This window comes from Alosa alosa, chromosome 2, assembly GCF_017589495.1.
Source record: "Alosa alosa isolate M-15738 ecotype Scorff River chromosome 2, AALO_Geno_1.1, whole genome shotgun sequence".
NCBI classification, from domain to species: domain Eukaryota; kingdom Metazoa; phylum Chordata; class Actinopteri; order Clupeiformes; family Clupeidae; genus Alosa; species Alosa alosa.
This window is the reverse complement of record NC_063190.1, coordinates 19,868,933-19,881,428: the sequence shown is the minus strand read 5'-3', so window position 1 is coordinate 19,881,428 and position 12,496 is coordinate 19,868,933. Positions and strand designations below refer to the sequence as shown.

The 12,496-nt window shown below is 41.4% G+C and overlaps 1 protein-coding gene across 2 annotated transcripts; it reads right to left on the bottom strand.

Annotated features, from left to right (window-relative positions):
- Positions 1–3,682: 3,682 nt before the first annotated feature.
- On the bottom strand, positions 3,683–12,058 carry LOC125291247 (galectin-9-like). Of its 2 annotated transcripts, none has more exons than XM_048237920.1 (10): positions 11,841–12,058; positions 11,357–11,445; positions 8,431–8,623; positions 8,183–8,302; positions 7,545–7,631; positions 7,238–7,315; positions 7,041–7,073; positions 6,443–6,531; positions 4,603–4,759; positions 3,683–3,977 (listed from the first exon to the last, which is right to left on the bottom strand). In XM_048237920.1, the coding sequence occupies exons 1-10, from the start codon at positions 11,865–11,867 to the stop codon at positions 3,831–3,833; spliced, it is 1,020 nt and encodes a 339-aa protein (XP_048093877.1). In that variant the 5' UTR covers positions 11,868–12,058; the 3' UTR covers positions 3,683–3,830. The 2 variants fall into 2 exon arrangements, with proteins under 2 accessions (XP_048093877.1, XP_048093876.1); XM_048237919.1 differs by having other exon boundaries at positions 7,238–7,318; positions 11,841–12,054.
- Positions 12,059–12,496: the final 438 nt, after the last annotated feature.

Genomic DNA, 12,496 nt, shown 5'->3' with positions numbered 1-12,496 from the left:
CAAATTTCAGTTTTTTGAGTGCTACCAGAGTAGGGTGACCAGATTTGTCAGAACTAAAACTGACCGCGTGACCGCGTTTAACGTGAACATGCGGCAGCTCAGACAGACACATTTTTTTTTCTTTAAGCCCAAAAGTTAATGAAAAAGCAAAAACAAGGCATTGTAATCGCAGATACCTTTGGCTGATAGGTTCAAAACTGCACAGAATTTGAAGTGTAGGATCATTATGACACCCTCTGAATGCATGCCAAGTTTCGTGGAATTCTGTTCATGGGGGACCATACATGAATATTATGTGTACATTTAGTGACTGTACACAACGCATGCACACACACATGCAAACACACGCAACATGTAAAGATACATGCACACACATGCAGGGAGGCACAGACACACATAAATAAACACACACACACACACACACACACACACACACACACACACATAAACAAGCACAGACAGTCACACACACACACAAACACACACACAGGTACGCACACGCATGCACACACACACACACACACATAAAGACATACAGTACAGGCATACATACAGTTTGGACATACCTTCTCATTCAATGCGTTTCCTTTATTTTCATGACTATTTACATTGTAGATTCATCAAAACTATTAATGAACACATGTGGAATTATGTACTTAACAAAAAAGTGTGAAATAACTGAGAACATGTCTTATATTCTAGTTTCTTCAAAGTTGCTTTTTTATTTTTATTTAATACCATATTCAGCAAGCCATAACTTGACAAATATTCATCTGTGGGCCAAATAACTTTGCATTCATTCATAGTTTTGATGCCTTCAGTGAGAATCTACAATGTAAATAGTCATGAAAATAAAGAAAACGCATTGAAATGAGAAGGTGTGTCCAAACTTTTGGCCTGTACTGTACACACACAGTAGACATATGGCATATGCATGCACACAGAGATACACACGCACGCACACACACATAAACACAAACACGTACACCCACGCATGCACAAACACACCCACACGTACACACACACAAACACGCACATATAAAACACACACATGCAGGCAAGCAGACACACACACGCACACGCACACACACACACACACACACCATTACCCCCCCACACACACACTCACAAGCGAAAACTCACACAGAGAGATCACACATATACAGAAAAGCAAACGTACACATGCACACACTCATTTACATACACAAATGTTGCAAGAGTAGGGGATGGAGTAGGAGATGGAGACAAATTGACAAGCGTGATTTATTTTTGCGGAGAGAATGTGCAGGACTGAGCGGCAGTCATATTTTGTACCGCTTTGCGGTAGGCCTACATCTAGTTTTTAGCTCTTATAAACGGCCCGATTGTAAATAGTAAAAAGCAAAGAGGTAGCTTTTAGCTTCTAAAGCCAAGAAGACCGTCTCGGAGGGACTGCTGTAGGAGGCGGCCTGATTCCACGCACCCGGCTCATGGCAGGGTAAAGCACCATTGCAACATGCGTCTCCACGGCTTGAGGAGGATTCCTTTCTTCTTAGTAGGCCTATGCTATCTCAAATATAGAGAGTAGTACTGATGTGACGAGTAATCTGGGTGGGTATCATGAAATGCTCAGTTTATTCAATAGGCTATACGTCCAGAGCATAGACTCGTAAACCAGTGGCACCGCAACCCTGCAAACATATCGGTTATGGCATGCTGCACATGGGCGGATTATGAACTTTCGGGCCCCTGGGCCCAGATGTATTAAGGGCCCCCCACTTATTGTCGTATATGTGGGAGGGGGGGTTTGGGGGTCCTCCCCCAGAAATGTTTTAATTTGTTTGATGTGATTTCCTGTATTCTGGTGCATTTTGGGGATGGCCAATACTAAATTCAATCAGATTCATAGCCTACATCCTGATTTGTTGATATTGAGGTAATGATTCAATGCAAAGGCTTGGGCTTCAGGGCCCCCTGACCTCTTGGGCCCCTGGGCCTGGGCCCGGTAGGCCCGTGCAGTAATCCATCCCTGATGCTGCAAGAGGCTATGGACGACACTAGGATTAGGCTGTTTTAAGAGATGTGATGTGTTCATAATACACATATGCCAGGCCATATACTCCCCATATTCCTTGGGAAGGCTTCAGCCTACACCCAGCCTACCCGCCTGTGCATAGCCTGAACGAGGTGTGAGTGGAAGACTATACACACTTTACAAAAAAACTGATAAGAGTTGAGAGCCTACGCTGAATGAACACATTTCCGTTAAAATAGGCTTTATAATTGGTTAAACTGGACTTAAATTCACTATTTGAAGGTAGCGTATGCCTATTTGCGTAAAATAGGTTTAGCTGATTCAAAAATGTTTATTTTTCACCTCTGAGGAGGATAGACTCATTTAGGTAGTAAGTCAGAATATTTAGGTTACTGTCTCTGCATGTAAGTACATGATAATAAAGCTTTAGCAAAGGTATTAGGCTAGTGTGGGGAGAGTATTTGCTGCAGCTGCTAATTAGTGTCGCGATCGTGAAGTAAAAGCTGCATATGCATTTGTCTTGTAACAAACTTCCAGAGGCTGGCGAGTTTGACCAGGGTCATGCAATTGTAATGGAAACACAAGGACTGAGAGGAGGACCGCGTGAGAGCAGGTTCCTGGACAAGTTCCCGCCACCTAGGTTTTACCGCGAAGACTCGTAATGGAAAGGGGCCTCTTTGCTCACACACTATTAGGAACTGTAGTGTGATTACTGACGCGTTACACACCCAACTCTGCTCAGCTACAAGAATCTCCCCTGTGTGTATATATTCACTCCAAGTTGGCCTACCATAACTTCCCAACTGTGCACTGTAGCCCATAAACTGCATGACAGTAGGCTATTTATATCTGTAAAATAACCACATGCATTTGTTCAACTTTATGAAGCAGAATTACGCACTATTTGGAACACACATTTTGTTTGCGCAAGAGAGAGAAAAGACAGCGCACGTGACTTTTTTTTTGGGGGGGGGGGGGTCCGTTATCTGGCTGAGAGGATCTGTTACATTCCATTGACAGTCCTTGGAAATTATGTGGCTGCCATCTTTTGCAAACCAACTGGGCCATGAACACTGACACATCGGATGCTTTCTGCACTAGATCTCTTCAGGGGTAGTAAGTAGTAGTAGTAGTAAGATTTGCAAATTATTTTATTATTGTCCATATACAAGTAGGAAATGTTCATTCTTTAATGTTGAAATATGTGACAATGGCCACATGAAACTCTCTGTTGATGTGTTCATTTCGAATGTTCTGCCTTGTGTATTCAAATGCACAAAAATGTATTGTTGGCCTACCAAGGTTACTGGCATGTTCGTTACAAAGCCGAAGCTCCGTCTAGCTCTGTTACAAATACGTATACACTGCCCCCTAGAGGCCATTTACATTTACCCACAAATGGCATTCCATTCAGACTGACACGATTTACACATTTGCAGGCTTCAGAGGTATCATTCTCATCTTACTGTACTTTAAAGACTGTAGATCGAATTTGGGAGTCATTGTCATGTCTTATATCTTTGTTTAAAAACAAAGAAAGAATGCAACTAAACACAGACTACCGAGTACATTCTCTATTTATAATACTAGGCTACTGCTTTGACATCCAGTGTGTAGAGTGAAATAATTAGGGATTGACAAGAAAATTATAGATAATCACTCAATCAATCAATTGTCATTCACATTTATTTCCATCATATATGCCCTAGCAGAACTAGGCTATGTGAGAAGAAACTGTAATTACAATTGCTGCTAATTATGTGTGGGACTCAACACAACACAAACATTTTGAAGATGCTGCGGTTCAGCATAGACATCAAACTTGCACAGAGGACAAGCTCACGTCCCCAGAGATCTCCACAATGTCCGTCTGCTCGTGGCTGAAGTGCCGGTGGTTGTAGGTGAACATCTGGATGCCATTGACAATTATCCTGTAACACTGGGTGTCGCACACAAACATCACCTGTAATGAAGACAGACATTTCATTACTCCGACTGACCACTTCAATTTTAATTATCACAAAATTAGAATATTATATTAAATTCCATGCTTTTCCCTTTTTTTTAATCAGTTTTGAAAATCCACATTTTCCAACATCCAACATCAGCTTAGTTTCCAAACAATTCTCTTTCTCCCATTGGACCCTTCAAATGAATGACAGCAAATTGATATGACAGTATAGCGATGTACAACAAATTCACTGTCCTTGCATTAGTTTTTTGATTAATCGATTACTTGTTTGGTCTATCAAATATCAGAGAAAATCAGCATTACCCAAAGCCCAAGATGACGTCCTAAAATGCCCTTTTTCTTTCAATGTTACTTTTTTAAAATTTTGGTTTAAAATAGTTGCAGATTACTTGAATAGTAATCAACACTAATCAATGAATTGTTGCAGCCCTAATGATGAATATTTCAGCTTAGTTTCCTTAAACATTATTCACCCCGATTTACTGAATACCAACATATTTGCCAATTAACTTAATAGTTTAAAACTAATTGATTAATCAATGAATTGTTGAAGCCCTAATGATGCATATTTCAGCTAAGTTTCTGGTTCCATGAACAGGCATGACCAGATACCTACCGTGAATGGCTGTCCGCAGTGGAAAGGCATCCCCCCGGACCTCTCCTCAGGTCCCCACTTATTATTCAGGTGACTATTGCACACCACTGTGTTTTCTTTGAACCTGGGGTTGAAGTGGAGGGCTATGCCCGAGTTAAACTGCAGGTTGATGCAGAACCTGGAATGAGATCGTGTGGAGTTTAGTTTAATCACCCTGACCCTGGCTTTCTATATATTTTTGTAATATATACGTATATACACACGCACACACAGATTTAAACAATTAACTATATTTTGCCTATAGCATGAAATGCCTGTAGCTAGAAATGCCTGACTGACTAGGCCTAGTATAGTTTTTAACTATAGGGTAGTTTTCAATTGCTTCGTGCAACTATCAGTGAAAAGAGCTGTGGTGTCTGTGTCAATCTATTTAAAATGTCTCTCACTGTGATGTTTCATAGAATTCAAAAGTTACGTTGCTGCCTAAATGTGTGTGGAGTGGACATTATAACTGATCATTGAATAGCCTATAACTGACTAGGCCTATGACATTTCATAACCTTCCCAGCCTTCCTCTAGTCTGGACTGAGGCCTAACTTCATACTTGACCAATGGCTGTTACCCTATTACTTCAAACCTCTCAAACCTCTTATATTGACTGTGGATTTGTGTCTCTCCTATTTTCTACTAAACTTTATCCCATATGCACTGCTACCCTGGCAATGCTATAGTTTTTATATTACTATGTCTACATTATGGCTATATTAGCCCATTTGCACAACCCCTCCCTCCTTCCCCCAGTCTGGACTGTTACCTTACTTATTACTTAATACTTGACCAATGATTGTAACCCTAATACTTCAAACATATCCTTGCACTGATTGATATTACCAAGCTTTTAATATACCACACCCCCCTCCCTCTTATTGTCTAGTTATTGTTTTCATTTTATAATTATTATTATTACTGTTATTGTTTTGTTTTTGTTTTGTTTTTATATGTGAAGCACTTTGGGTCAATTCTGTTGTGTTAAATGTGCTATATAAATAAAGTTGACTTGACTTCAAAATTTGTTTCTCTGCCTTGCTATCACTAGTTCACATTCCTGAATTCCTGAAAGCATAATACATAAAAGCATAATAAAAGAGCATGTTTGGCGAGGTCTCTGGCGATTGTCCTGCAGGGCTTTGCGGAATCGTGCCGGAATCGACTGTGCAGGCAGGAGTCGGGCAGGATTCCGCCATAAACCCCCTTATTCTTTAACTATGGAAGACGGGAGGCATAAGGGGAGGTGGTGTGTTGCGAGCGGAGTAACACCGATGCTGCAACTTCAGCAGGTAGACTGCGAATAAGTACCCTGACTGATTGAATAAGGAGCCGTGGCAAATTCCGTCACGCTCCTCCCGAACTTCCGTTTGTAAACGCCATTTGTAACAAGCAGCTGTGTTCTAATGTTTTTTGAACTCATTTGCATACAGAGCGCATCAATCTATCAGCGCTTTGCTTCATTAGCAGGGAAGGGCTGATTGGTTGCAGAGGTGATAGGGCCAATGCACTGGTTCTCTGGAGGTATCTTGTGAATGTGTAACATGTGTGCAGTTTGTGGTGCAATGATAAATGTTTGCAAATTATAAATGGCAGATGTACCGACTTATCGCGGTTCACGTCTGCGCATTGAACCGTAGGGGGCGTATCCTTCGGTTCAATAATATACCGTTTACCGTCACATCCCTAATGCAAACTAGGACATCTCAGTGAGCTCTACCACAATACTTGGCAGAGTTCTCACAAAAACCTTTTGCATAACATGGCGAATATTACCCAGTAATAAAATGTTTAACTAGCAAAGTACACACTGTACCTGTCAGCTTGTTGGTTTGGGACACCCTGAATGGTGATGTTTTTACCAGGATATAATCCGCCTTGAATAACAGTCTTGTATGGTACAGTCTGTGTAAAATTTGTAAATATGTAAATGTTGCAATAGATGTTCTCCCCTTTCACAGACAAGCATGGAGCAATAAGGGCATGGCATTTGGACTATGACCTACCTTGTCTAATCATTTATCAAAACTATTTATATAACCTGATATGTTTTCATATATATCAAAACATTAAAAAAATAAATATGTATCTAATTTTTTTCACTGCTGGTTTTGTTTAAATCTTTATTTTGTTGTACTGGTTCAGTGACAGTACCTATATAGAATTTAGTCTTGTATGAAAAACATCAAAAAGTTCCTGACTCTTCTGAATGCTTAGTAATTAGTGAATTGTTGGTTCAGACCAGTGTAAGAGTTATCGAGTATAGACCCTTTCATGGAATTTCCATGCGTTCTACTTTTGACATCAGCTGTTCCTAGAAGGTTTCAGGTTAACAAATGTGGATACATTATAAAGGTAACATATCAAAGGGTCTAATGATCAACGAAAATGTCAACATTAAAATGAGCTCTTACGTAAGCCTGGGGAGGGCTGTATGGTGGTGGAGCCTGTCAAGATGGAAAAAAGACATCATGTCGTATTTCACTTTTGGACAATGGAACTATGAGGCTTGATGTGATACACAGCTTTTGTGCAAAAATATCCAGTACCGCAGAGACAATAATAAACAGTTCTCAAACTCTCTTGTATGTATCCCCCACCGTCCACCCACCATTTGGAAGGAGGCTGCTTGGGCAACAGCAGCAGCTTCTTGGAAGAAGTGTGGTTTATTTCTTCCCCTGCGGCTCTGCTGCTAAAAGGATAAATGAGGTCATTGGTTATGTGAAAGGATCATTTACAGCTACTTACATTATTACTATTATTATTAATAATTTAATTTGTATAGCGCTTTTCAAGACACTCAAAGACACCTTATAGTTTTCACATAGGTTCATACAGACAAGGTACATGAACAAGGAACATTGATTTGGTGTTTATAGTAGTGACAGTAAACATAAGATACGGTGACAAACACTCACAGACTTTGGATGACTTTGAGTGACTTGAAACACTGTATACTGAGCAGGATTAGAGGGACTCTGAAAAGGACTCTGACAAGTAGGACCCTGAAGTGGAGTACAAAAAAAAGACAGGCCTACACGACTTTGGACGCACCAAGTTGCCTGCTGTGGCACCATAGCATGTCAATACTGTAATCATTACATTGCATTACATTTGGCTGTCGCATTTTAACCAAAGCGACTTACAACATGGTAAACAGTTTAAAGCTTTTTAAAAACAATTCTCCCAATAATTCTAAAACAATTTAAAACCATTTAAAAGGTAGAGTACAATAAGAACAAGTGCACCAGTGAGTGCTGTTTTTATACAGTCAAGTGTCAGTTCTAGTCAGGTGATAAGTGCTTGAATTAGCAAGGCTAGTTGTAAGTAGTGCTACTAGGAGGTATTCTCTGAAGAGCTGGGTCTTCAGGAGTTTTCTAAAGATGGAGAGGGATGGCCTTGCTCTAGTAGGCACTGACGGCTCGTTCCACCGACGAGAAACAACAGGTGAGAAAAGTTTGGACTTCATCACTGATCTCTTAAGACTTCTATAGTGGTCAGTGGTCATTAAGATGTCAGCCTTGGAGTTCCTATTCCTATTAATCAAAATGCTTACTGCGGGATTCTGGAAGGCAATTGAATATATCTCCACTCCTCCATCAATGAAGATGCTTTGGACCCTGGTGGCAGAGATGCGGTGCTTGTACTCCATGAAATGGGCACCGTTCACAACAATCTGGTTGAATGGATGGAGAAACACTATTGAATAACACTATTGAATAAATGATGCAGGAGTTTGTTAAAATTAGAACAAGTTGAAAAATGTGTGCCTTTTGAAGAGACAATTTTATATTCAAACCGAACCGAATAGGAGTCGTGGTTGACCAAGAATATCAGGGTGAAGTTAGCCCCGAGGGCAATTGGTGATGGTGTTTTGCGTTCCTCACTACCCCAGTTCGATCCTTGCAAGGTGTTACACACAATGTAACTTGATCTGCCATATCGTGGGTTGAAGTGGAGGGCTCTGTCTGAGCCGCACATAAAGTCCACCTGAAATCTGTATGGACATGAAATAACACAAAATTAAATGCAATCATTCTACATGTTATCCTAAATGTCTGTCTAGAACAAGAATCTCAAGAATATAGGATGTGCTGTGCGCTATCACTATAAGGCCTCATTTAGACCGCAAACGTGGCAGCTGCGTGTCAGCTACATTACATGTCCGTTTCGGCGCATGTCAAAAGAGTGTGCACACAGCGTCAAAAGTCAAGTCAAGTTTATTTATATAGCGCATTTCATACACAGAGGTAATTCAATGTGCTTTACATAAACAAAAGAGTTATATGTGCGGAGCATCTCTTTATGGATTTCATAATGGATCTGAAGTTTGTATTAATGACATTTTCTTTCGGTCTTCCTACAATCTCTTTTTAGGAGTTTAACCGCTGGATTTTGCTTCCATGGTGCTTTCTGTTTGTCCTTAATTTTCTTGAATTGTACTGGAGCAATGTCATCCATAATGTTTGCCATTTTTGCATTAAAGTGATCAAATAAGTCTTCTACCGAGTCTGACAGTTGACTTGACGTCTGTGAAAGTGCTTGCTCAAAGAGAGCTGTAGAGACAGCTGTAGAGACATTTGAGACCCTTTGTGATAACAAGGTCGAGGGTATGCCTGAGAGAGTGTGTTGGCAAATGTACATGCTGTGTTAGGGAGAAAGTATCGATTAGTGCAATTAATTCCTTGGCATAATTGTTTTCAGGATTATCCACATTCAAGTTTAGATCCCCTGATATAATAAGACAGTCAAACTCAATGCAAATATACAGGGGATCCTGGGGAGTTTGAGTGGGTGGTGGGGTGCTGGGGTGGGGATGGTGGTGAGAGATATGGGGGGTTTGGGTGGCCTGGGGAGTTTGATTGGGTGGAGACGTGATTGGGTGTAGGTGGTGATTGGAAATCAAGGAAGATGGAGTTGAATATTGGTTCAGAGTCTCCATCTGCCTGCTGAGGTCCTGGGGATTTTGTTGCATATGTTTCGCTTTCAGCAGGTATTCCAGTAGTGTATTTCATGTTGTTGTGTCTTTGTGGTGGCAGGGAGTCGATGGAGGTGGGGAGGGGTATTGGTACTGGTGTTACAACATGACTCTTCCTTTCTGATAGCCTCTCAGCAGCTTTGATAGGTGCTATCTCCTCATGCTCATTGCATCCTTGTTTGCTGAGATTCCAGAGAGTTTGACGCCAGTGACTGACTTTGAGTCATTTCAGCAGCACCCAGCGTTTGTATGGCTACTGAGCGCTTATCAGAGGCTCGGCTCAAGGTTGGCAGAAAAAATGTTTTGGTGCAGGAGAGAGAGGTGATAGTTTTCAGTTAAGATCTCGGTCCCAGTCCAACTCACCTCTGTGCTATCCGGTCTGAAATATTCCCTGCGATTCCAGAAAAGGTTAAAATTGTCAATAAAATTCATCCCAACTGAAAAGCATGTTTTTGCGAGCCAGGTGTTTAAACGGAATAGTCTGGTAAATACAAAGCTTCCCTCTGCTGGGAGTGGGCCACTGATGAAAATTTGTATTCCAAGCTCATATAGGGCAGAGAAAAGTTCCTTGAAATCTTCTTTGACATACAGCTGTTCTTCGTAAATGTCATTTGCTCCAACATGCACAATGATGCGCTTGATAGTTGCATATTTTGATACCAGTTCTGCAGTTTCACCACGTCTCAGGTGCAGATTTAAGCAATAATCCCCGAGAGGCCGAAATCTGATTTTAGAACAGCTAAGGGGCGTTGTTAGGCACGACCAGAGCCGGGGGGGCACAACCGCGAGTTGGCGTGTGCGTTGCGTGTCTGTTCCGTGGTTGCTGCGACGCATTTTATCTGTAGCCGCCTACATTGCCAGAAACTCTTCTAAAACAATTGGCTGAATCGCGTTCGATGCCGTTGTAAAATCCAGCACAAACATAGGCTACACCTTGACCCCTTAGGCCTACTATACTCAGCACTGACCAAAACCCAGACTCATTTTCTGCTAGTGACAGCGCAAAAGTATAAGTATAAGTATATATACTCTTTTGATCCCGTGAGGGAAATTTGGTCTCTGCATTTATCCCAATCCGTGAATTAGTGTTCAACACACACAGCACACAGTGCACACACAGTGAGGGGAAGCACACACTAATCCCTGCGCAGTGAGCCGCCTGCATCAACAGCGGTACTCGTGGAGCAGTGAGGGGTTATGGTGCCTTGCTCAGGGGCACTTCAGCCACGCCTACTGGTCGGGGTTCGAATGCTGAATTATGTAATTATGTAGCACATACATTTTGAGTTTAACAACCCTTTTCCCAGTTTATGAAGTTGTGCGTCTATGAGCAAAGTAGACATATGGTTCTACTTTGCCCATAGACGCTTCATAAACTGTATGTTGCCTTAGACTAAGGTAGGCTAATGCAGCTACTGCTATAAATAGATAGATACTTTAGTCATCCCCAGACTTGTAACGTGAAGTCGTGCATGGATGTGATGTCTCCGTCCTGCAGTGCTCTCAACTCCGCTGCCATGTGTGAATAAACAAACGTCCCCCCAATGTCCCCGGTATAACGTTATTGTCGGATCATTAGGAGGTATTTGAAATGACCAAATGCAAATGTCATCCGAGGGACCTGACGGTGACGTCCCCAGAAAGTCCTGCACCGGACGTCACGCAATAACCAAACGATAACTTGCTGCGGACGTCAATAAGGTCCTGTGTTTGTCGGGTACATCCTATGACATAATACAGTTATAATATTACCTTTCCGCACCGGGAAGCACTCTTCCAGTGACAGTGATGGTCTTTCCTTCACGAAGACCACCCTTGATTGCACCAGTAAATGGTAGTCTCTGGGGAGGAAGAATCGACTGTCAGAGCTTCAAACTAAGGCTCGACTACGGACAATTTACTTTTACAATTTACTACATTTCAATAGGCTTACAGGCAACATGATTTTGTGCCATACAATCACGTTTAATTTGACTCGACATTGACAACCTTAGACATATGGTGCAGATGCTGTGCACAGATGCTGTGCTTTACTTGACATAATGGTGCAAATGATTGGTTAGGCCTATTTTCTATCTTTACGCATTTTGCACAGGGCCAAGTCATGTTTAACATGGATCAAACGAATAGCAAAGTAGGCTAAGTCGATTCTATGCAATACTTTAATAGTCGTATTCAAACAATTAGATTTGTTTTCCCCACTTAACTTCGTATTCAAGTTATGTAGGTTACTCACCGGACTGTGGTAAGATTGTTGATGCATTCTTCAAAGTTCAGTCGTTATTTTAACACTGGATTCGCAGAGCAGAGCGGACTTCATAAAGAGCAGAGAAGCTGTGAATCATGAAACGTAGACTAGGCTACTACACCCTGTCAAACAGCTCCAACGAAGTTAAGTTTCGATTTCCCGGTTTACCATGTTGGCACTACATTGGGACCGTGACCACATCACTCCCATTTCTGGCATCGATTCGATAGGTTGTTATCCGATAAACAGATCCAAACAGCACATCTAACACCTGTCTTTGAGGAGTGGACACTTTTATGGTAGAATGGCTTAGGACTATGGAACCAGAACAACGCCATAAAGATTGTGTGTCCCTGAAAAGATATTCACGTGTGTAATAGAGTTTTGTCTTCGAAAATATGATTTGCACAAGTGTAGAACCGTTTTGTAGGCCTAACCGTGGAATTCATTTGTCTGTGTGCAAAATAAATGCGTACCTGTAGAAATATGTTGTGCACTTGTGAAAACATTTGTCCACAGGGATTTAGTTTGAATGTGTGTGGAACAGCTTTATAGCTACAGGCATGGGAGAAGTGCGACATCTATCTTTCGTGTGCAAACTGGATCTACGAAGCTACAAAACATTTTTACAGACACACATTTTG

What these genes read in the sequence shown, in the direction of transcription:
- LOC125291247 (XM_048237919.1), bottom strand. Translation starts at nt 11,867, where the DNA reads ATGCATCAACAATCTTACCACAGTCCG. An exon ending in GTGCTTCCCGGTGCGGAAAG is followed by an intron (nt 8,624 to 11,356) that starts GTAATATTATAA and finishes ATGTCCATACAG; the next exon opens with ATTTCAGGTGGACTTTATGT. An exon ending in ACAGCCCTCCCCAGGCTTAC is followed by an intron (nt 6,532 to 7,040) that starts GTAAGAGCTCAT and finishes AATTTTACACAG; the next exon opens with ACTGTACCATACAAGACTGT.